At 30.6% G+C, this 26,340-nt stretch overlaps 1 protein-coding gene and 1 non-coding gene across 3 annotated transcripts in view; one reads left to right on the top strand and one right to left on the bottom strand.

The window, feature by feature from the left end:
- Positions 1-12,732: 12,732 nt before the first annotated feature.
- On the bottom strand, positions 12,733-12,847 carry LOC122270600 (U5 spliceosomal RNA). The gene has a single exon (XR_006225904.2). It is a non-coding gene; the product is annotated as a U5 spliceosomal RNA (small nuclear RNA).
- A 6,160-nt stretch (positions 12,848-19,007) lies between these two features.
- The window catches only part of LOC107443226 (uncharacterized), a 67,271-nt gene continuing 59,938 nt past the window's right edge, over positions 19,008-26,340 (top strand). For both annotated transcript variants that reach the window (XR_015432978.1, XM_087160839.1), the window contains exon 1: positions 19,008-21,074. Coding sequence is in view for 1 of the 2 variants with exons in the window: in XM_087160839.1 (XP_087016965.1) it covers positions 19,247-21,074 (1,828 nt within the window). In the remaining variant the exon portion in view is untranslated. The remainder of the gene's footprint in view (positions 21,075-26,340) is intronic.

Below are 26,340 nucleotides of genomic sequence, written 5' to 3'. Positions count from 1 at the left end.
AAAATCTCCCGCAAAATGCGGGAGAGTTGGCAGGTATGTGGAAGGGATTAAAAGTTGGCAGGTATGTCTTTTTCCTTGTTTATATCTGTATAGTCGTTGTTTGTCTCTATATTTTTAATTTCCCTTTTCGTAACTTATGCCTCTAGATTCTAAAGACATAGAACAACTGGCTTAGTAAATGCGCATGCGCTTGAAATGCTTGCTTGAATTTATTTCTCACCAAAGAATTTTCGATAAGGTAAAGTAACCCTGTTGAAAAAATAACGAGGTGGATTACGCTTTTCTTGTTTAATTGTACGATTTGCAATACAGAAAAATAAGGTTAATCAAATTTTTTTTCAAGTTTATAATTTTGTATCATTGTGTTTTTAAAACATTTGTCACATTGTTATGTTTATCTTTCTTCCTTGTTTAATTTGCAACACAGAAAAATAAGGTTAGTTAAATGTTTTGGATAGTTTATTTTCAGTTTATAATAAATACTGTATCACTGTATTTTTAAAACATTCGCCCCATTGTTTTGTTAATTATCGTTCATAAAGTAGTTAACGATTTCCACGTGACTAATTAGGCTTGATGACAACGTTTGTTTCATGGTTTCGATTTTAACTTAAAAATAACACAAAATGTCTGTCATCAAGGAAGAAGGGGCAGAAATGTAAGGAATGTGGAGAGGAATTTAATATGACAAAAAATTGATACTCCCACAACTTGCACGAGTACAAGCACATTGATGTGTCCAGCAAGTTAGGATGTGCTTTGTGTAATCAGAATTTTTTAACACTAAGTTTACGGACGTTTCTTATATACCTATTTCTACGAATACGCATCAATTTGCCGCATGAACGAATACATATAACAGCACTTTACAGAGATGCCAACTTGCTCCGGACAGCAAATATTTACTTTAAAGTGGTAGTCTATTAATTGTGATTCTTGGTTTAATAAATTCAATTTAGTAGATTTTTATCCACCACTATTTCTAAATAATTCGTAGGCTCATATAATTCACCACTTTAAAATTGAAAAATTTTCTTAGTTGTTATTTACCTTTTTATTAATTTATTTTGGCTTGTCCAGAGCAGTTGGCATTTTTGCTTAGAAAGCAATGTAATTACATACTATAAGTAAAAAATGAAAATGTGAGATATATATTTATGAAATATTCTAATATTTTATTTTTCAATACCCGAACTAAGCAACTGAAACCTTCAAAATCTGACATCAATTGACATTCTGTGTTTGTTCCTTCTATTATTGCTTATCGATAACAGTTATTTATCGCTTGTTTCATTTAAGATAACGATATCGAATAACCGATCAAAATATTATCGGTACGTTCCTATTTATTATTGATGTGATGTTTGCATGTTTACTCAAAATTTTGTCTAAATTACGATCGCGTCAAAGTGACGCATATCCTTAGAGATAGGTATACCACAAAGAGAATTTCAATATTTCAACCCTTTTGAAGAAAATAGACTTCAATATATATTTACCTCGATCAATGCATAAAAGTCATTACAAGAGATGAACTAAAAATTCAAACGATTTTTGTAATTTTCCTTATAAAACTCGAAATGCGTCAAAATGACGCGTCCCGTAAACCTAGTGTTAATTATTGTTTTTTTGCAATTCCATTATCAGAACGAGCATTCTGAAATAAACCTTATGTTTGAAAGTAAATCTTATGATAATCAAAAGTCGTTTAACATTCAGAAGGAAAGTTTTGAAAGTGAAACAGTATCTCATTTTATACAGTGGTTCGCTTAAAAATTGGCTGACTTATCACTAACTAAATGTTATGTATATTATCATAGTGGCGAAAGTTGGATAGAAGTCAGCGATATGGAAAGGAAACGTCAGGTTAAGGTGATGGGAAATAATAAAATAAATAATAGTCGCCCAGCAACAAAGCATTCTGATTGCATAAATATTTCTTTCGAGCTTCAGTCCGTTCATGCCTGCCATGAAGATGGAGCAGCTAGATTACCTCTAAGTGTGAATGAGCGTAAGCTTTAAGCTATTCAGATGGAGCAGGGAATACCAAAATCTAGGGTCTTAGCTAATGTAAGATTGAACTATACGACTTCTATTCATATATCATCAATTAACAAGAACGATTTTTTAAAAATTGATGCAAAGAATTTAAGTTAGATAGTGAGGTAGGTCTAGATAAAAATGATGCCCTTTCTGTACATCTTAGGGTTCAAAAAATGAGCTTGCAAACCATGTTTTGGTGTACAAGTAATTATATTATTAATTACAAATTACTAAGTGAGTTAATAAAAAAGACCATCATAATTCGACTTATTGTAAACAATTAATGAAAGACTCTGCATCCTATAAGGATAAACTTTTTCTGTGAATATGGACTATTTCTGTGAATATGATATTTTTTCTACAATTAATGAAAGAGCCTGCGTCCTATAATGTTAAACTTCATCTGTGAATAGGATATTTTTTGTACAATTAAGGAAAGAGCCTGCGTCCTATTACATCAAACATTTTCTGCGAATATGATAGATTTTTTTTTGTAAACAATTAATGAACAATTTTGAGTTTCCAAAAGGCTGTTATGTCCGGTAGCTAGGCGGAATTCAGCCACTGCTCCACGCCTTGGGCCATTACACAAATTTGCGATGGTATTCTTCCAGGGTTTTTTGGAAACACGGTTATAGAAGTTTTCCTAAACACGTGCTTTAATTGATATTTTATTAAGATTATTAATTATTTAAATTATTAATGCTAAATACTTGTATATAATACGAGTTATTGCTTTTTGATGGTTATTTCTTAGAATTTAATTGATAACAACTGACTTTATTTAGATTTTCTTAGAATTTAATTGAATTAATTGATAACAACAACCATTTTTTATATATGCTCTGATTGGGTATCTAAAAATGGATTCAGTTTAAAACTGTGCAAAATACGTCATTGAGTGTAAATGTGGAGACAAACTATATTACATAATTTAATTAAATTATGACATATTTATACCCTGGAGCTTTAGTAGTTAATCATTTTCTTCAATTGCATCGTAACTGAATCTATTGACAACTTACTAGCGCAAAGGCTAGTTTGACCCAATGCCAGATCCCGGAATTCCCTTGTGTTCTGGATTGGGTTACATAAATTCAAACATCTATTTGATTAAGTTGACATTTTATTCAATTCTTCAATAAGATAATATTTTATTCAATTACATTTAAAACGATAATAACGTAGAGGAAACATCGCAAGTGCAAACATTCATTTCAAAAGGGATTTATCATGTTCATTTGAATTCTCACATCTACATGCACTTACACATCTAAATGAAGTGCATACCTGCCAATTTTTAATCCCTTCCATTATGATTTTTCTCAGTGGTATTAGAATGGAATAAACATTTCAATTTTAAGCAAAATAATACGTTGCATTTGAAAAAGCTTAAGTTGCATGTCATGATAGCAACTCATATTAATATATATGCTTAATTTTTTTAAGAATAGTGGTGATAAAAATCATTAAAAAATTTAGCTTATAAAAGAAAAAAAAAGTATATATTTACTACCACTTTAAATATAAAAATAAAATTTTACGCCAAATACGTAAAAGTTGGTAGGTACGGAAGAGTAAGTGTTATTATTGAATATTGAAGATCGACAAATCTATATATATATTTCTCTTACACGGCACCAAAAAAAAGCCTCATTACAACTCCCCGAATGGCAACGTTAGAAAATCGACCAATGATTGCTGCTAAAAATGTCACATGGCAAATGTAGATGAGGTGGCTCAACATATAGCGCTTTTAAAAACGGAAACAATAACCAGAGTGAGCATTATCAGGTTGTTCAATTCAGCTGCGGCAATCTCATACTATTAAGCTAGGCAGAAGTGAGTAGTAGATCTCTATTTTAATATTTTGTCGAAAGCGCTTTTCTGAAGTACTTTGTACAACTAAATAAGATTCTTTTCACAACACTTAAATATTTACTTTACTTTCTTCATTTATAGAGAAAACAGTCGGCAAAGAATTCTGTTAGGTTAAAAAACCTTTCGCTAAAAAAAAAACGAATTCTAAAAGAAATAAAAATAAACAACTTAAAAAATAAAAATGCTGTTGCCAGCCATAGAATTTTTTGAAAGTTAACTTAGCAACATAAATCAAAATGACATAGAAGCGCAACTAGATCAAAATTATGATACCTGAGCGCTTGACGTAACAAATCCTTCAATTCTATAAGTGTTGTATCGCCAAATGCCCAAATTAACAATTGCAATTTCAAATTAATATTGAAATGTACAGGTTTAGAATTTTCTACAGTGAAAAGTTTTCGGAACTTCAGTATTCAAAAAAGTATACATAAGCTAGACGTTAAGAACGTATCCAATGAGCGAGCATAGCGAGCATTGGATTGCGAAGCAATCCGAAATGAACTGCGAAAGCAGTTTCGGGGGTTGGCGAGCTCCAGCGAGTAGGGGGCGAAGCTTCCTAGTTATTTATAATGAACGATAACACTCACTTTCTAATCAAAGCTTCACTCGCATATGCGAAAAGCGCATTATAATTTCATGAAAAGCGGAGCACGATGTCAATAAAGTATCATTTTTTTAAAATTTACCAAATTGTATAAGATACGAGATTGATTAAAGCAACAAGGATGCTCGGAGAATAATTTTAGATTTTCCATTACTTTTGGCAATAGGATATAATTAAATATTGTTAGTTTTTTTATTAGCTTCCCTCTAAAGAAATAACAGGCAAATTGTAGACCACCATGCAGGTCCATTGACTTCAACAACCGGCCAGGATAAGTTTTTTTTCTTTTTAAATCGTGAATTACTGAAATAAATTATTTTAAAGATACTTTCTTTTGCGGATAACAGTAAGAAAAAAATAGTAAAGCGAGTAAATATTTCCACTTCTTTGTTACGTAACGCATGGTAAGCAGAAAGTGATAATACATTATAGTTCATGATGATTTAGTTTAGTTTCTGATTTAGTTATGATTATTATTATTATATGAATCCATAAATATGAATCCACAAAGAACTATATACGTTCTTTATAAACTTGTAACATTCAGACGAAATATAAACTAAATTAAATACGAATGATTTTGAAGAAAAAAAATTATAGCTTTTCGAACGAAACTAATTTTAGTTTTAAAATGTTTACACCTGAATTAGCTTATGTCAAGTATTTGTATAAATGTAACAAAAAGTTTTTTCCCTAGTGTTAAAAACTTGTGTCCTCTCTGATCTACAAATATAATAGTTAGTGTTCTGAAAATGTTGTTAAATGTAAAGGTACCACTGTATTTTAAATATCTACCACTACGAACTATTTTTTAATTTATAAATATTTATAAAATTGAAAAGTAATTATATACAAAAAATTGATTCCCAAATTCCGTTGTATCTAGCAGAGTTGGCCAAAACTGTAATCGATTACTTGTAATCTTGATTACAATTTTCAAAAATTTTGATTACAGCTGTAATCATGATTACAATATTGATTACAGTAATCAATTACTTGTAATCGTGATTACAAAGTTTGATTACAGCTGTAATCATGATTACATAGTCGATTACAGTAATCAATTACTTGTAATCATGATTACAATTTTCAAAAAATTTTGATTACAGCTGTAATCATGATTACAATTTTGATTACAGTAATCAATTACTTGTAATCATGATTCCAAGTAATTGCGATTACAAGTAATCACAACAAAAATGATTACAAGTAATTATGATTACAAGTAATCAAAATATATGATTACATGTAATTTGATTACATGTAATTTGATTACATGTAATCATGATTACATGTAATCTAATTACACGATTACAAGACTATTGTATTCTTATAAATGATTATATTTTACAGTAGATAGTAGAATGTATTTTATAATGATACATTTTGCACGTATTAACATGTACTGCATTTTTTACGTATTTGTATACGTACAAATGAATGTAACTGAAATGTATGTACATATGATTTTATCTAGTGCATATGTTCAGACATTTTAGTATCACACACATGTACATACACTGTACATGTATACATGTACATTTATACACAATGAATATATGCATTTTATGCAAATATTTGTGTATGTAAAATGTATATCTATGTTCATGTACGCATGTATATACAAGTACTTGTGTTTGTACGAACATACATACATTGTCTGTACAATGCATGTCCCATGCATGTATGTGCAATTTATTTATGAACAGTACAATATATGTATGCATGTACAATATAGGTATATCTGTAGGATGTACAATATATGTATGTATACATGTACATGATATGCATGTCCAGTGTATTTATGTACATGTACATAATATGTTCATGCTCAATGTAAGTATCCAAATATGCATAATACATTTGTGAACTATTGTACGTACATTGGGCGTATTTATACTTCACATATATTCATACATGCATTCGACATGCATAACGTACGTACACACATTTGAGATGCATATATTGTACAGATGTATATACATATAGCGTACAGATGTATATACATATAGCGTACAGATGTATATTCATATAATGTACATATGATGAAATGAACATATAATGATCATATAATGTACATATGTGTGTACATATACAGTACGTATGTGCATAAATATATTGGGCATAATTCTTTCGTACAAATTTTACATGTGTACATGCATGCTATCCCTATCTATGCATATGGTGCAATGTATATATGTACAATGAATGTATCCACACATGTACAATACACGTATGTTCCATGTATGCATATCCATATGTACTATATATGCAAGTACAATGCATGAATGTATGTACATACATTGTACATGCGTACATACATTACACGTATACATATGTACATTACATTTATGTCTAAATATGTGTACAATGCAATAAATAAAATGCATATAAGTTAACTTTTAATGACTCAAGCAAGTTAAATGACAAAATCAAACGATATTTAAATTTAGTTTTCAGCTTTAATTGTTCTATATCATTTTGAAATTCTCTGAATAAAAAATTATTTTCAGGTTCTTTCATGAAATGTTTGACAATACAGATTTATTTTTTTTATAACATAATGCATGATTCATAGAAATTTTTTAAATGGTAAGAAAAACGGTAAATTTTATGTGTGGAATTAATATTTAGAAATTCCAAATAAAATTATCGTTTGCTTTCTAAAAAATATGAGGTCGAGTTTCATATACCTTAGAATAATTTTAAAACAAATTTTAATAACTTTACTCATATAAATTTTTTTAATGTATGCACAATGTTTGTGTTTATTGTAATTACATACATTTAAATGTACGCACGTATTTGTACATTACTTGTAATTATGTACATGCATACGTTGTATGCACATGCATACATTGTGCATATAACTATTTTTTTGTACATCCATGCATTACATGCGCATAAGTATTAACAAAGTATGTAGTTATACAAGTACATACGTAAGTTGTACATGAGTACATACTTAGCGTGCACATATATCGATGTACATATAAATATGCATGTATACATGTACGCATTTTATTTACGCAACTATGTGCATATATTGTACCTTTAAATAACATTTTTACATATTGTACGCAAATACGTACAATTTTATATACAAACGTACATTGTATATACGTGCTATTATCGTAAATTTATACAATATATGCACTTAAGTGCATAAAAGCATGCAAACGCATAAACATTATTTTCATATACGTTCATACATACATTGTCTATGTATACAAATATACAAAACATTGCCTTTTTGTACAAACTAACATACATGCGTACATGTATCATAAATGCATAATTATATGTACTAAGCATATGCGCATTGCATTAAGTATATTACAATATAATTATGAATATTGTACGTACAAACAACGTTTGTGCATACATTGTATGTATAGGAATCGCAAATTGTACGTTCATGCGTGCGTGCATTCTATGTACATAAAAATATGTAAACACATGAATACTTACATAAGAAATTTGACTATAGTATACAATCGTAATAACTTGTAATCGTATAGTTTGATTACAAGTAATCGCAATTACATGTAATCAAATTACATGTAATCATGATTACATGTAATCATATATTTTGATTACTTGTAATCATAATTACTTGTAATCGTTTTTGTTGTGATTACTTGTAATCGCAATTACTTGTAATCATGATTACAAGTAATTGATTACTGTAATCAAAATTGTAATCATGATTACAGCTGTAATCAAAATTTTTTGAAAGTTGTAATCACGATTACAAGTAATTGATTACTTGTAATCGTGATTACAAGTAATTGATTACTGTAATCAAAATTGTAATCATGATTACAGCTGTAATCAAAATTTTTTGAAAGTTGTAATCACGATTACAAGTAATTGATTACTTGTAATCGCGATTACAAGTAATTGATTACATAGCTGTAATTATCTGTAATCAATTACAGTTGTAATCGATTACTGTAATCAACGGCCAACTCTGGTATCTAGCAAGTACGGGTAAGACTCATATAAGTCTAACCTGTAGAGAGAGAGCACTACTATACTAATATGTTGGATGGGATAGGGGCTTTTATCGTCTCGTACATTTACATTATAATCATAGACTATAATTGCAAGAAGTGAGGTGAGATCGATGCAGTCAGCAGAAGAAAGGAGTAGGAGGGGCTTTGTTTATAGGTAACGCCTACCTAGATTACTTCGTCTTTGATTTTGTGATTTCATATCTCGAGATAAATAGGATCTTATCGTTTTAGAATTTTGATAGATATTATAGAATGCGTCATTACAGCAGCTACAGTAAAAGTCTGAGTTTAATAACTTGGGTAAAATTTTCATATTGGAAGATTTGATTAAAATTCAATGCAGTGCAGCCAACTGCTATGACATCAAAGTCAGCGGTTAATTTTTATGTTATGTTCTATTAAAGTGGGGACCTCGAATATTATTACTTTAAAAAGGGTTAAAGTTTAACCCTTTCGAAGGCAGTGGGAAGTATACTTCCCACTACTTTTTTACCTCTTTTAATTTAGGTTTCCATTTGTTAATAACTTCAGATTTCTTGAAGTGCGTTTGAATAAAATTGGTAGGCAGTTGTTAGTTTACAAAAACGTATAAAAGTTATAAAATACATAATTCCTTTTGAAGTTTGTAGCATTTATAAAATTTATTTTATAAATAAAGAAAAATAAAAGTCAATAAGCTCCTAATAGGTCGTGTTAAATATATTTACCACGAAAAAAATGGCACTTTTATAAACTAAATTAGTTTTTTTCTTCTTATATCAATTACTATTTTTAAAACAATTTCAATTCCCAAAATACTTTTATTTACCTTTACTAGAAATAATTGGCCCTTTAAAGGGTTAAGTTGATCAGGATGAAATTCATAAGTTTATAAACACAAAACAATGGATGAAAAATACAAAATGATAAAAGGTGATAAATGTTTAAGACATATTCGACATGATGACAACGGTCTTTGGTTAATCTTACTTTTGGAAAGAGTCATTTTAAAAAAAAATCTATCTTACTTTTGGAAAGAGTCATTTTAAAAAAATCTATAAAATTTATATATAAAAAAAAAGCTTAGCTATTTTTTGTGTAAAAGCAAAGCTTTAGTACATGAGTTACATTTCATCTTATACTTGACAGCTAGCGTGAAAACAAGTAATATCTACACTTTGCTCAGGCATCAAGTGCTTCACCTTACTTTATGATAACACTGGTCAACAATAAAAAGGGTAACCTTTGAAATCTCAGGTGTAATTGAGATTAGTGTGTAAGTTTGCACCTAGCAGAGAGATTGGTGTTGGCGTCACTTGAAATTTCAGATTTGGTAAAGAGTTGTTAAAAAGTTAACCCATATATAACGTAGATTGCCTTTTTTGAGTTGTTAATTATAAATAAAATGAGTTCAAGTAGAAGAAGCTGTGAACATCATCCTGATGTCTTTTGCTACGTTTGTGGAGATTACACGTTTCCGAAAAACAGGAAAGCTGTCAGTGACTTGTCTTTGTAAAGAGAGCTTATCTTGGATACTTTGGTGTTAGGCTTAGTGATCAGGATAAACCCTGGGCACCACATCGGGTCTGTAAGACTTGTACATGGCATTTACGACAGTGGACTACCGATAAAAGGAAAAGTCTGAAATTCAGTGAACTAATGGTTTGGAGAGAACCCAAAAATCACTTCGATAACTGTTATTTCTGCCTAGTAAATATCACTGGAATCAATCGAAAGAACCGTAACAAGTGGACTTATCCTGATTAAGTCTCTGCAAGGGGCCCGATTTCTCACTCAGAAGAAGTGCCAATTTCAACATTTTACCAGCTACCAGAGTTCTGTGAAGATGAGCGTTGTCCCTCTGATCAACCTCCTGACGCCACTGAAGGTGACAGTGATTATGAGGAGATATCATCAATTCCTCGGCGTTTCAACCAAGATGAGCTAAATGACCGCATTAAAGATCTGAACTTATCGAAAGAAGCTTCTGAAGTACTGGCTTCTAGGTTGAAGGATAAAAATTTACTTGAACCAGAAACCAAAATTTCATTTCATCGTACAAGAGAGAAAGACATGCTACCCTTTTTCTCTCAAAAAGGAAATCTTGTATTTAGTCTCGATATTTGAGGTCTCCTGGGGAAAATGGATCTTCCAGAATATTTTCCAGATGATTGGCGCCTATTTATTGACAGTTCTTAGCCAAGTTTGAAATGTGTTCTTCTACATAATGGGAACAAATATTCAATACCAATTGCTCACTCAACAAAAATGAAAGAAGAATACGATACCATAGTTTTGGTTTTGAAGAACATAAAATATCATGAACATCAATGGGTGATTTGTGTAGACTTAGAAATGGTAGACTTTCTCCCTGGACAGCAAAGTAGCTACACCAAATATCCTTGCTTCTTGTGCCTCTGGAATAGCAGAGACAAAACACATCACTGGGTTAGAAAAGAATGGCCCAAGATAGAAAACATGGACATTGGAGAAAAGAATATCATAAATAACCCCTTAGTTGCCCGAGAAAAAATCTTTTTTCCTCCACTGCATATTAAGCTGGGTCTTATGGAGCAGTTTGTAAATACTCTCGACAAGAATGGATCATGCTTTGCATATATAGGAGAGAAAATGCCTCATTTGAGTATGGAAGAAATTAAAGCAGGAATATTTGATGGTCCACAAATAAGACAACTGATTAAAGACCCTGCCTTCGTAAATTCTATGAGTGAGGTTTAAAAAAAAGAAAAAAAAGCATGTGCTTCATTTGTTGCAGTTATCAAAAATTTTCTGGGCAAACTCATAGCTGAAAACTATGTTGTACTAGTAAACGTGATGCTTAATAGTTTCAGATCCCTTGTGTGTAACGTGAGCATTAAGGTGCACTATTTATACAACCACTTAGACCAGTGGTGCGCAAACTAGGGGTCGCGACCCCTATGGGGGTCGCCAAATTTTTATGAAATGCATTATCCCTGCATGCTGCATACTATACAGTGTACATATAAAGAGTGAAGCGCCGTCACTCACTGTTAAATTGCAATTTCATGCTGTCCACTCTTTCTTTGACCGTAATGCGTAATGTATTCTCCATCTGGCTATCCGTGGAAAAACAATATCCCGTTTTATGCAAGAATGCCATCAGAGTGTTAATACAATTTGCATCAACGTATTTAAGTGAAACTGGATTTAACAAACCAGTTTCAATAAAAACTAAATACCGCTCGCGTTTAAACCCTGAAGATGATATGCGAATTGCAATTAGCAACATACATCCAAACATCGATGAGATAATTAGAAACTTGCAGCCACATACATCTCATTAAAGGGCAATTACTGATTTTTGTGTTAAACAAAAAGTATTTTCTTAACATTATAAATAAAATTAATATGAGTCAAATATGATGATGTTTTTATTCGATGAAACGAAAGAAATGCGCGAAATATACATCGTATTTGTGAACATTTATCTCTAGGGGTCGCCAAAAATTTTCTCTCTGTAAAAGGGGTCGCAGTCGAAAAAAAGTTTGCGCACCACTGACTTAGACCATTTTCCTGATAATTTTGGAGACACTTGTAAGGAACAAGGTGAAAGATTTCACCGGGATGCTAAAATTATGGAGGACCGCTACCAAGGGAGATGAGATACCCATATGATGGCTGATTACTGCTGGTCTTTAAAGCGAGATTGTGCCAAAATACATTCAAGAATGTCACGGAAAAGAAGTTTCCGAAGTGTTCAGTGAGTAATTGGCGACTTTTCTCTTTCTTTGTATATAATAATATTTGTATAATAAAATAAAAATTCCGTGTTTAGTTTGTCTGATTAATCCATGGATTTCATTTTAAATAGTGTAATGTATAGTTCACTAAAATGTCTTTAAAGCTCGAGCTGCTAGGCAAAAACATAATGCTATATTAGAATTCAGGGTATCAAATTCATATGATATCACCTCAAAAAAACCTTGACGCCAAAACCACTGTAATTAACCTCAAGGTGTGAAATTACATTAAATTTTTTAGGCTCATTGAAATGCACCTCTTCGCGGTCATCTTAGTAAAAGATTAGCAATAGCACGAATTGCAAAGCTTTCGAAGAAAGTAGGCGTTACTTTCCATATTATTCCTTACCGCTACCTCGATGATCATACCACGCAAAATTTTGAGTTCACTCAATCAATTTTCTTTATGTTAAGATAATTAATCCCACGATGTGGGATTCCAAAAATTGTTAAGGCTCATTAAGATGCTCCTCTCCACGGTAATCTTTAGTAAAAGGCGAAAGATTAGCACGATTGATGAAGAGAAACCAGAGCATAACATCAAAAGCAAAATTAAAATCTAATATGTTTCTTATTAAAAAATAAACTGATAGGTATGCTTAATGTAAATTATATTTATTGCTACACTTGCTCATTTCTAAAGGATAGACAAACACCTATGCTAATATGATAACAATATTATATAATTATACAACTTAGAGCCTCTTTTGAATGGATTTTAGCTTGAAACGGTGATAATGCACAATATTCATAAACTTTTTGACAAAAGTCACAAATATCAAGAATTTATATCGAATCACCCGACCTTAAAAATATTAATAAATTGTTATCTTGTATGTATATTAAATTTTAGGAATAGGATTTAAATTGCGTTAAAAAAACTGTAAAAATCTTTTTACGTTAAGCATTTTTATACGTTTATAATTTACTACCTATGGTGCCTTTTAACTTCGCATAAACAACTGTAGCGCCTTATTTTAAATTTAATAAAATTTTAAAAAATAATCTATTCCAATTTTCTTTTCGTAATAAAAAATTTAGAAATAAAACTTCACTAAATTAAACTTTGCTAAATTTAAAAATTTTTATTGGAAAATTACTAAAATTTTTTAATTTAAAATCTTTTTTAATTTTGGTAAAAATCTATCCTAATTAAGTGAAGAAAAATATCAATTTCAAAACTTGTAATGACTAAAAATTCCATTTATTTAGCTAAATTTTAACTATTTTTTTAAATTAAAAATGGAGTTATGAAAATTGAATTTGTATTCAGATCTTTATATTTAAAATTGTTATAAATTTAAGAACAAATTCCGTTTATATATATTTATATAAACTAAAAATAATTTTTATGTATAAACACACATATGTAAAGTAAATCCTTATTTTTACATCGCTAATTTGCTTAGCAGTGATTTGTTTAGCATAGCAATAAAGTTAACATGTAAAAATATTATAGAATTTATTATTATTTTAAATAAATGCAAAATTTTATTCAGGTGAAAATAAGGTATTTTCTTACTCTATACAAATAATACTTCGGGGAAAAATGTCGTAACAAGTACTGCGTGGATTTAAATGAGTAAATTTTTCTATTTAAATTTTAACTATTACTTATGTTCGGTTTTCACAAAGGATTAGTTTACAATTTTAAATTAGCTAAAAATTCTTCTCTATCTATACACACAGAGTATCCTCAAAAAAAAGTTAGAAAAAATTTTACATACTAGTCACATTAAAAGCTAGTTTTTCATACAATACTTTCTCCAAATTTATTTCATATATAATTATTACTAGATAGCAGCACCAGTAACAAAATCGAAAGTTTTGTATACTTTTTTATTGTAATTGAAGATTTCAGTCAGTTTATGTACTATACTACTATAACTCTGTTTGCTAACATGTATGCTTTTAATTTTACGTTAAGAGGGGAAGAAAGAAAAAAGGAATCACTGTTGAAGGTAGTTAGATTAAAAAATATCATAGCCTATTGAATGTCTGAGAAAACTTCAATTATTAATAAAAATCAATTATTTATTTAAATGAATCAATTATTTATTTAAGAAAATAAATTATTTATTTAAAAATATGAATTATTTATTTAAAGTATTTATTTGTTATAATTATTTATGTAATAAATAGTAAATATATTTTCGAATGGTACAACAAAGTTTTTAAATAGTTGAATTTTTTGGTTTGAACATTTAATAACAGAGAGTAACTTCTTTTCTCTTCTATCAAAAGGATTTAATTTCTAACTTAAAAAATGATTTTTTTTATGTTTTGTTCTGTTTCTCGTAATAACGAAAAAGTGAAAATATTTTAACTATGTGTAAGTCACGTAAAAAGGAAATTTTATTTACGACACTCTTTGGAATAAAAAGAAGAAGAAAAAAACATGAGCATTTTATGTCCCATATATCTCACTAGATGGCAGCATCATTAGAAATTAACACTTTTCAAACCTCTTCTCTCACTCTTTCTCTTAGGTCATTATTATATTAGTCTTATCTTGAAAGTATATAATAGGTTGTAGATATCCTTGATATAGTAGATTCTGTACTTTAATAACTGCAGCATTTGTCTTTTTCTTAACATGTTGAACAAGACCAAAATAAGCGGCTTTTTGTAGCTGGATGCGTGTAACCAGGATGCGTGTTTGCTTGCTATAATCATGAGTATACTAAAAAAAGATCAGTAGTTACCAACTGGCGGCCCGCGAACTAAAATATATTAGTTGTCATTAATTTTTTTTTTAGCGGACAATTTTCGTAAAAAATCAAAATACTTTTCATTCGTTTTTAAAAAAAAAAAAAAAAAAATAATAAAAAAATAAAAAAAAAATTTTAAAAAAAAAACCTAATTTCTTCGTTTTTGTGAAATTTAACATACCAGCAGTGCAAAAAAAATTTATTCCTTAGGTTTTGCATCCAAGAAAATATTCAAAACAAAAATAATCGTGCAAGTTGCTCTTTATAGGATATGTTTTTATATTTAAATAAATGTTTATAGCCACTTTTAATTAGTTCTATTCTGCTCGGTATTATAAGTTACATAGGAAATATTTTACTCACAACTTCTTTCAAAAATATTATTTCAAATCGTTCTTACTCATTTTTCTCACATAAAATTGTTCACAACTTTAAAACAAATGTTCCTCTCAGCTTGTGGTTATATTGATTGTTGATTCTTGATTACATTGATTAAAATAACTTTTTTTTAAGAAACTCTTATGTGATTGACAATAACGGAAGTCCTTTTTTGGAATTAGCGTCAAAAATTTTGTTAAAAAGCTATTAATTTCATGAAGTCTAACGAAAAGCTTAAAACTATTAACTAGTCTTATTGGGTTTAAAGAATGGCAAGAAAAAAGAAAGAAAATATAATCATCTAGCTAACAAGTACCATAATGAGAGATGTAGGTTCAATTATGGGAAAATAAAAAGCGTTAAAATTTCATAATAAGATTGGAATTATATATTTGAATTTCTGTAAAGGTTGTTAATGGTAATACTTTCTTCAATGCATTTTATTTTGTGGCTGTGGTACCTGTCAAGGTTTTAGCCACGAGGATTGAATAGAAATGACAGAAGTGGAATGCCATTTATCTGAAAACGAAAATTAATTTCATCCAGTTAATTTAAATCATGAAAAATAATCTAATATTTTAAAACCCGCCACTATTATTGCATTGTAAGTATGACTTTCTTACTAATTCATATTTTTTTATTTTAGGTTCCAATACTTCCAAGTATTGGCATTCCAAGGAAGACATTGGCTCACATTGGGCTGTCTAAGACAAGATGACCACACAAGATGATGACTTCCAAGTATCATCAGGTAGACGGAATCAATATTTAAAATAAACTTGTTGGTTATTAAAAAAATTAAATTTTAGTTTTAAGTAAATGTATTTCATTAAATAAATGTATTTCATTAAATAAATGTATTTCATATGACTAATTATCTGAATTCGCAGTTTTATAGCTTTAAAAATTCAAGCCCCTTAGGCAACTGACCAATAAAAATATGAGTTCTAACAAATAATTTTTTTTAAACTGTAGAATTCACTTAAGTGTCATTTCAAGATGATTTAATTTAATCTATTAGAATTACAGAATTATATATTTGAAACTTTCTTTTATAGCTTAACAAAAGAAGCAATTACTGCCGAAGGTGTAGTATTAAAAAATTCAAGTTGATAAATGAAGATCTCTACTAGTAAGAAAATGTAAAGATGTACATTATTCTTTATATAATATCTATAATATCTTTATATAATAGTGAGGTTAAAAATTAATATACTAGGTGAACAGTATAACACCTCACGTTAGGAATTATTACCTTCGTAAGTATTAAAAAAACAGCTTTAGTTTGAGCTATATAAGCCTTAAGTATAAAATTTTGCATCTTAGGTTGATAAATTAATACTTCTAAAAATACAAAAATATATACTTGAGGTGACGAAATAATAACCTAAGGTAGAACATGGAACATAACACCTTACGTTAATAAAAAATAACCTTGTCAAAAAATTCACTTGAAGTTGATTTATAATAACCGAAAGTGTAAAATGGCACACCTTATGTAGATAAATAAATACCTCAACAACTATATAAATCTATAACCGAAAGTAGAATATCGAACACCTAATGTTCATTAAGAATAACCTATCCAAAGGTTAATTGATTTATAATAACCTGAAGTGTAAAACAACTTTTAAGCAGTAAATATCTACAGCTCCACAGAAATGCGCATTCAGACGGCCGAGCGGTTAGCGTTCCTGACTGCGAAGCCAATGGCTGCGGGCTCGAATCTCGCTCAGGACATGGATATTTCTCTCTGTGTGTTGTTCTCAGGGACTGATATAGGGTTGTAATATAGGGTAATATCTATGGTTGTTCTCTATTGTGTAATGTGTGAATATGGTCCACTATATATAGGGGTATCCGCGGCAGTGTGGAGTAGGTAATGTTGCTCGCCTCCGTAACTTAGGTTAAGGATGCCCACTGGGTAACATTAAATGAGTAATATCCCTGGCACCTTCCTAAGTGAAGGACGTAAAAGTGCCTGCCATTGGAAAAAAAAAAAACACAGAAAGAAATGTGCATTCATGAAATTGCGCTTTCAGAATTGCTTCTTCCACACACGCAAGTGCGTGAAGAAAGCCATTATGTTGAGGAAAAATATAGTGGGAAAGGTCCAATTTAAGAGAAATGAAAAATCAAATAAATGATTTTTCCATAATAAAATATTTGATTCTGGATTTGGATTTAAAGCAATTATCTTCTTCTTCTATCAAATCCCCATTTCTAGCCTAAGACAAGGTCCATGAGATTGCTCACCTACAAAAAGTCTAAAACAGTAAGGGTCTTTCAATAAGGACTTGTTTTAAAAGACCGAGGCAGTCCAGTAGATGTTCAGGGGATGCCTGGGCCGAAGAGCACTTGGTACAGAGGGCAAAGCACTTTTCTCCTCCAGGGTACCTCAGTGATTTTTAAGGTGTCCACAGTGGAGACGTGTGATGGCGGTTTGAGACTGACGGTCTTTGTCAGCTGTCAAACAGCTACCCGGTCTGGTACCCTGGTACCAATTGTGACTGGGTGAAGTGAGACATGCTAATTTATTTTTGGCTTTAGCAATGGCGAAGAGCTCTGAGCAGGTAAGAGACACTGGAGGCGCAGTGGCCTCAGCTGCACCTGCCTTGGCAAGACTATCTGCCATTTCATTGTCTAATATATCTACGTGTGAGGGTATCCATTGTACATGAATTCGACAATATTTAGAGAGGTGTAAAAGTTTACAAAGGATGTTCGTGCTAGTATTGTCCCCCACTCTGTGCCAGCTAGCCAAGTACTGAACAGCGCTTCTACTGTCGGTAAGGATCCAAATCTCTTTCGGAATTGAAAGTGACATTATTGAGGCAAGTCCATCATCGATGGCGGTAAGCTCTCTCCTAAAAACGCAGTAGTGGTCGGGATTCCTTTTCTGGATCTTAATTTCGCTCATCTGAGTTTTGATGAAGATCCCACCCCTGGTGTGATAGTCTTCGTCCTTGCTTCTATCCGTATATATTTGATTTGTTGTTGTTAATTTACGTCGCACTAGAGCTGCACAATGGGCTATTGGCGACGGTCTGGGAAACATCCCGGAGGATGATTCGAGGACATGCCATCACAATTTTGATCCTCTGCGGAGGGTATGGAACCTCCGCTTTGGTAGCCCGACGACCTGCACGCGAAATCGAACACTTTACGGTAGCACAGTTTAACGAGGACCAATACCGCACACCCTCGGTCCTTACGCAGACTGATCCAAGTGGTCACCCACTCGCACACTGACAGCAGCCAGTGATGCTTGACTTCGGTGATCTGCCCGTATATATTTGAACAGCCTCCGTTGGGATAGTGTAGATTCTCTCAAGTGTTGCTTGTCTAAGAACTGCAGGGTGATCATTTTAAAGCAATTATTGGGTTTAGAGACTGTCATGATTGAGGGTAACTCACGCATCTCCAATCGGCGACGAGAGATAAAGAGAGCATACAGTGAAAATGACTCTTTAGTTCTTCATTGTTTTCTTTTTCGAGCAGCAACTTTATCACAACATCATAAAACTCTCCACCAATCAATGAAGTTTGAAAACCAATGATGATATCTTTTAGCGTTTTTGATTGGATAACGAAATAAAGAGGAGAAGAACTTTAACCGCAGTCTAACTTTCTTTCAAAAACAAAACAAAATTTAACTCTGACGTCATGACAAAGCCGCATCTGTTCTGTTATTAAAGTTATTTTCAACAAAAACAACGAAGCGGACGAAATGGTTTCTTTGCACCTTTTCAAAGTGTGAGTTTACAGTTTTCCTTTGGATGTATAAAGGTCCATTTTAATATTTTGGATACTTCGAATTTGTGATTGTTATTCAATGATTTTGGCATGGATATGTATGATGACGATTTAGAAGAAGATGCCTCTCGTTTCATGAAAGATTTGAGCCTGTTTGAAGTGCCATCAAGAAATAGTTTTTGTGTCAATTCAACATCTCTTAGAAAATCAGAAACCTCTGCTGGTGAGGATTTCGAAAAGAAAAGAGAGTTATACGCAAATTTAAATGTGGATTCTCATTTAAATGTGCACCCGAGTAAATTGGGTACCTCATTAGCATCTGAATCCTATTATGCGAAAATACGATCCAAACAGCATAATTCAGTTTCAAATAATTATGTTCTAGAATCAGTGTCAGGAAGAAATACTCCTTTAGATGCGCAATCAATGCATGTTGCCAATGCTGTTTATTTAACTTCAATGAAACAAAATGACGTGACCAATAGTTTAGTGCAACCAAACCGGCCAATTGCCGTTGAAGGTTTCGTTAAATCTGGGCAACACTTAAAAACTAAAGATCCACCAGCTTATTCAAATATAGACCGATCTAGTATTATAGCTTCCGCAAAGCTTGGCACCGCCAATCTTTCCAATCCTGGCTCAGTAGTTAATGTCACTTTAACAAATGGCATTAGTAAAGGGTATTCAATGTCAGCTTCTAATTCTAGCTTACCGCACTCATATTTACATGTTAGTGACCCTAATCAGTTGAAGTATATTCCAAATAAAAATGTAATAAGTTCTCTTACTTCTATAAACAGATTAGGGCATGACTCGTTGCACTCCAGTCCACGCAGTAGTCTTAGTAGTTCTAGTGGTAGTCGTGAGTCGCAGAACTCTGGATCTCCTCGTACGAGTTACACTGGGCCAATATATGAAAACTTGAGCAGTGTTCGGAGTAGTTGTAATACTTTACATGAAAATGTACCAAAGATCAATTCTGCTTCAATCACGCAGGATATTCTTCAATTATCGAGGCCAAACAGTTCGTTGAGTTCTGCGACTCCTAATACGACTTGTATCGGTGTCATGCCTAAGCCACCACCACCATATCCGTATCCAAAATCGGCACCCGAACAGCCAATATATGCAAATCTACAAGAATTGTCAATTCAGCCTCGTAATACAGCTGTTACCAGTACTAATAATCTGTATAGTAATGTGGATATAAACTCTATAACCCAACGAAGAACTCCTCCGAATTATCCATACATTCATCGTCCAGTGAATTCTGTAGCCTGTAATTCATCTAGTTTATCTAGCAAAAATTATCCTTTGGTTTCTGCGGGATACAGTTGCCAACCTGTTAGTGCTACTCACGTTTACCAAGTATGTAGTGGAAGTATGGCCCAGTCACAGCAGGCAACAGTTCCTGTTGGCAATTCGGGTTTTTCATCGCAAAATAAAAATCAAGCTCCTAGTAATTTTGTGACCAGTTATGGCGTTTCTTTGTTGCAGCAGCCTAATTCCGCACATTCTTTTACTCCGATTCAGAGTCATCAGCTGTCTCAGCATTCAATGAGTCCATCTGTTGTTGGAAGTTCTCATAGTTTGCTGGCTTCTCCAACATATGTTAAGCCATTACCAAATAATTCACAGTCATCCTATTTAGTGCAGAGGCAGTTACCGCAGCCTGCCCATTCCCAAGTGCTAACGTCTTCTATAAGTTCAAAATCTATATCAACTGCTCAGTTGCCCCCACCACCGCCATATCCTGGTACAGGATACAAGCCAAACACCCTCAATTCCAAGACATTATTGCCATATAATGTCACTCCTCCTAGACAAAAAGGACCAACTGAGGCAGAAAAAAAGATCGAAGACCTTACGAAGCAAATCGAAGATGAAATGGAAAAAAATCCAGAAGGAGATTTTTTTGGTATGTAGGTTTTACTTTCTCAAATTGTTGTGTATAATTTGCTTATTTAAATCTGTCAGATTCATTATTAATAAATTTAGAAAGCATATTGAAAACCCCGTGGCAGAATTGCGGAGACATTGTCGCAGAACATTACTGAGTTTTTATGGAAAGATTTTTCCTTTGGGAAGGAAGGAATTTCAGTTTTCCTTTTTGCATAATTTTTCGAAATATATATATATATTTTCAGAGATATCTTTCTTGTGTATCAGAGAGGAAACAAATAATCATGATTTTTTATTCTCATTTAAGATTTTTTTTAAAAATCAGTAATGACTGGCTTTAGCTAGGATTTCAAATTAATGATATAAAATAAAAAATTCGGAAAGCACAAAAGTTTTAAAGATAGTTTTCTCTAGAAATGATATTCTTTCTTTCATTTTTTTTTCTTTAATGAACACAATATTTTACATACACTTATTTGAGTATCTCTTTTTTAGTGAGTCCTATTCGTGGTCTTTATTTTGGGAGTTATTACACTGATTTTGCAATTTTTAATTTGTGTACAGATTTGAATTTATTATCGTTTAATATATTTATGAATTTTATTTTGTGTAATGATTTACAAAATTCTGAAGAGGAAACAAGTAGTGCAATTTTTCGCCTACAAAATGCGAGAATATCTCATATAATATTAGAATAAAAAAATATTACTTTTAGAATTAAAATTTTTTATTCTATACGTTCTTCTGTAAACATAACGTTTCTGTTATTTTAAATTAGTAATTGTTCTAATTTAAAGTGTCTTTAAAGCAAAATATTAGTGCTAGGCAAGTTAGTCGCAGAAAACTCGAAAAAATTCTGCCACTGGTATTAAAAACTTGTTAGCTGGATGCAAGAAGGATGGTATGAAGTTATAGCCCTCAGTATATTTATGGAATTTCTTTATTAATTTATTTTTCGGATATTAACTTTTATCAGAGTTCTCCCTAGGAATAAAAACGGGCAGGGTGCTTCCTCACAGAAAAGAGCACCCACTTAACACCATAGAAATTTATCAAAATGTGTAATATCATGTAATAACTGAATTCTGTCCTCAACGATTTTTAAGTTATCAAAAAGTAGTTTCCTCTCATATCTAAACACGAGAAAAAATTGTAGTTTATAAATAATAATTTTAAAGGCATGCTATTGTTTGTCTAAAGTAAGAACACCCCTAGCCATTCTTCTGGGTCCATGGCGGTGACTATGGTAACGAGGTATAACTATTTCAAGTAGGGGTGTGGATCATTGTTTAGGACAGTTGGATCGGGTCTGCGTGAGAAAGGGAATATTTTTCTTCAGTCTATTGTGTTAGCCCTACAGCGAAGAGAAGCTACCCTCCCTGAAATGCGCTATTCTGTTTTCCATAGTAGCAGATGGCCACAGACTTTGTGGTGGGGGGAGTTCTTACCGTAGACAAATTGTTATTAATCTGTGCATACTTTTATTTTTAAAAAGTAAACGAAAAGTATTATTTTTTATGAACAGCTTAAATTTTTTTTTCTATAATTATATTAAATATTGTTAGAAAATATACAATAGAAAAGTGCATTTGTTAAATGATTAATTTACCTCCTTTGAAAAAGAGAATCTTTTAGTCAGTTAAAAATAATCCTAACAAATTAAATATTTTTAATAGTAATCAGAATTAAGCCTATATACACTGATAAGTTTTGTGTGTAATTATTATTTCAATGTTTAATTATTTTTTCTTAAAAATGGAATATAAATAAAAAGGCAGTCCCTTTCTTAGGGATGGCGGTTTATGTTTACAAAAAGAGCGCTTTTATAGGGATCAAAGGGCAGGCAGGTTGGGTTTATTTAGCTATTGAATTTTTACAGAATTTTTTCAATTACTTTTTTTTAGTGTGAAATGTTATGTATTGATAAAAAATATTATTTGTATTATTTTACTTGATAAAAAGTAATTTGTTTGGATCTTTCACTTTTACCAAGTATTTATTATTCAATTATTTTGACAAATATTGAGTGTTGTTAGTTTTGGTTAAACTAAAGTTTTAATTTCAGAGACGGGGCACATGTGTATGATTCTACCTTTCTCGGTTTTACGGGTATTTTTTAGTTGGATTAATTGATCCTGTGTCCTGGGCAGGGTTGGCAGGTTTTTGACATGTGACAGTTTTTGACAGTTTAAACCATGGTTTAAACCGTCACGTCAAAAACCTCACTGTCAAAAATGTCGAAAATGTCAAAAACCTATATTCATATGTGAAATTTAATTAATACATAAAATTTATGTATTTTTTATAAAGGATAGTGTTTCTAAATATGTTCTAGAAAAAATCAATTTAAAATTTTGAAGAAACACTTATATTTTGAATAGTAACCAAAATCTTGTACTTTTGAAAGCTCACATCTTTTGTAATATTATGTATTCATTTTCATGTGTTATTGAAAATCTGCAGTGATATTGTTAAGAAATTTATTTATAACCAAATTTAGTGTATAGTATAGATTATACTAAAAATTAGACATTTTTAAAGATAAACATTAGCAGTTTTGTACATTAGACATCTTTTAAAGAAAAATCTTATTAATATTCTTTTAAATCTTCTTAATAATCTTTTTAACATAAGACAATACAAATTTAAGTGCTTTCTGTTAAATACACAGAGTAGTTAGTGTCGATTTACAGTATATTCAGCCTATTCATTTACTATGCTGAAAATTTAGTTTATCCAAATACTTGTGAATTTCATTTTGCTGAATACTATATACATAGTTTTGTTGAATATCTAAATATTCAGCTGTTGAATAATTACTTCTTGCTTTCAAGATATGTATTATTTGTATTCTTAATGCAAGTGGGGGAAAAAAATTAAGAGGTAAAAATTGTTTTAAAATGATAAGTGTAATAATTATAAATAAATATAATAAACAATATGAATTATATTTATCATTATTCACAAATATAACTACTTTTAAATTCAAATTAACATACTGGATAATAAAGATATTCGGTATAACATTAAAAAAAAATTTCATACACTTGTATCAAGTTTGTATTTATACAACATAACTTGTAAGTTCCTTATAAATATTAGTTATATGTTCCTTATATGTCAAAAATGCATAGTAATAAACTTTTAATTTTCTTAAGTATCAAAAAAAAAATTTTTTTTTCAAAATATAAATATTTAAAAAAAATTTTGTGCAAAATTGTTCTGCACATGCATTTGAATATAAATTTCTGAGATTTTAAATCTGTTATTTTACCTTAATTTTAATTAAAAAATATTTTAAAACCTGCAGATTACCTATAGTATAATTAAATTTCAATATAATGCATGGCAACTGTTGGTAGTTTTGAAGTTTATATATTTTTTTTGGCAAACTTTAGTTTTTGACATTTTTGACGGGTTTTTGACGGTTTAAACCAGTATTATACCCTTGTCATGTCAAAAACCACTTTTTGACGTCAAAAACCCAACCCTGGTCCTGGGTTTTAAAGAATGGCTTAATTCTTGTATACATTACAACGTGATTTTGGCAATATTGACAATGTTTAGAAGGGTAATAAAATTTGAAATCTGTAGTTTTATATTAGGGTAAACGTTAATTTTTTAAATAGTATCACAGAAATGTAAATTGAATTATGGGGAAATCGAATGTGTATGTTTTGGAGGTGAATATTAGACATTATAGTGATATATATGATAGTTTTCTAAATGCATATGTTGCAAAAATGAGAAGATTCTATTAGAAGTGGATATTTGACGTTGTGATTATCGGTTTTTTAAAAGTTAAAATGCCACTGCCTGGTATATCCTACTCTGATGATTTTTGCTTACAGAAATTCTTGGTGATAACTGTAAAAACGTCATCTTATCATTGGTGGCAATTATGAAAATCGTGCCCAGCGTGTGATGCACTTAAGTGTTTCATTTGTTGTTTTATCTAATTTACACAATTTCTTTTAGTATTTTGCAAAGTAATTTATTAATGTGTCTATTATTCTTATGAATGTAACATTTTATAAAGTATTCATCCTTATAAAGTGGAACCTCATAGAGTTGATATGTTTTGGGAGAGACGGGGCTTATTGGACTGGGCTCGACTATTTTAACGCTATCAATATTTTTGTTTGATTTTTCTATTAACATGTTGCACTACTTCTGCTATAAATTCTATGAAAAAGATCACTTAACTCAGTTACAGCTTGCCTTTTTTGTTTTGAAAATTGTAACGCTGCTAACTTTTTTTTGGAACTTTGCCTTTACTTTCAAAAATTTACTTTTATAGGAATAGGTCGAGCAATAAATGGCAATCACTTTACAAGGTTATATCTTTAATTTAATAATTCCTCGTGTAGCAATTATTAAAACTTTGATCTTTTGCGGAGAGAAATTTTGATCTTTTGTGAAATATTGTATAGAATGGAAACATGGTGTTTATTATTAGCATTACACTAAGTTTTTGTTAGAATTATACTACTATACACTCTTATTAATGATTATTTAAATATATATATATTTTAGAAGTAGAAAAGTATATTCTTTTTTAAAAAATTCAATTCGTTCGAGTCTGAAATGATGAATAACAAAATTTCAAGAAATAAAAGCTAACAAATATTTTCTAAAAGAGTATTTTAAAAAAGTACTTTAAATTGATCTCTATACTAATATGTGTATTGTATGTGTACAAATATGTGCATGCATTAAAATGGACAATTTTTTAAATTCATTTCAAGTCAATTTGTTACTATCTTAAATTATTATTATTAGAAACCGTTGTGTTATGTATTTTCTCTCTCTCTCTTTTTTTTTAAGGTTGCGGACAATTAAAGAAATATTAATTACTATTTCAGAAGAATAGAAATACAAAATTACTATTTCTTAGGAACTTTTCAACCGATTTTGCTCAAATTTTGTATTGTTCTATATAGAATTAAATTCTTTAAAATGATGCAAAAAATTGTAATTGTCAAAGTTTTTCGAACATTTTTAAATAAAATTATAAAAAAATACGAAGTTATTTTTTTACCGTGGAATAATTATCTTTTGATAAATGAATTTTATAATTGCTTGCAAATATTTTACAATTCGCTTAAAAAGTTCTAGCGAAATAAGCAAACACTAAAATTAACATTTAGGGGTCCAAACTTTGAAGAGCTCTTTTGACCAAACTATTGAGATCATATTTCCCAGATTGCGGCTACCCTTATATGTTAGATGTCCAAAATAAAGTATGTTTATCCAAAAAAAAGTACGTTTTTGTGTGTGAT

Source organism: Parasteatoda tepidariorum, chromosome 4 (assembly GCF_982258835.1).
Source record: "Parasteatoda tepidariorum strain Cologne lab strain chromosome 4, Ptep-v5.0, whole genome shotgun sequence".
NCBI classification, from domain to species: Eukaryota; Metazoa; Arthropoda; class Arachnida; order Araneae; family Theridiidae; genus Parasteatoda; species Parasteatoda tepidariorum.
The sequence above is the reverse complement of the archived record's forward strand: the minus strand, read 5'-3'. Positions and strand labels throughout refer to the sequence as shown.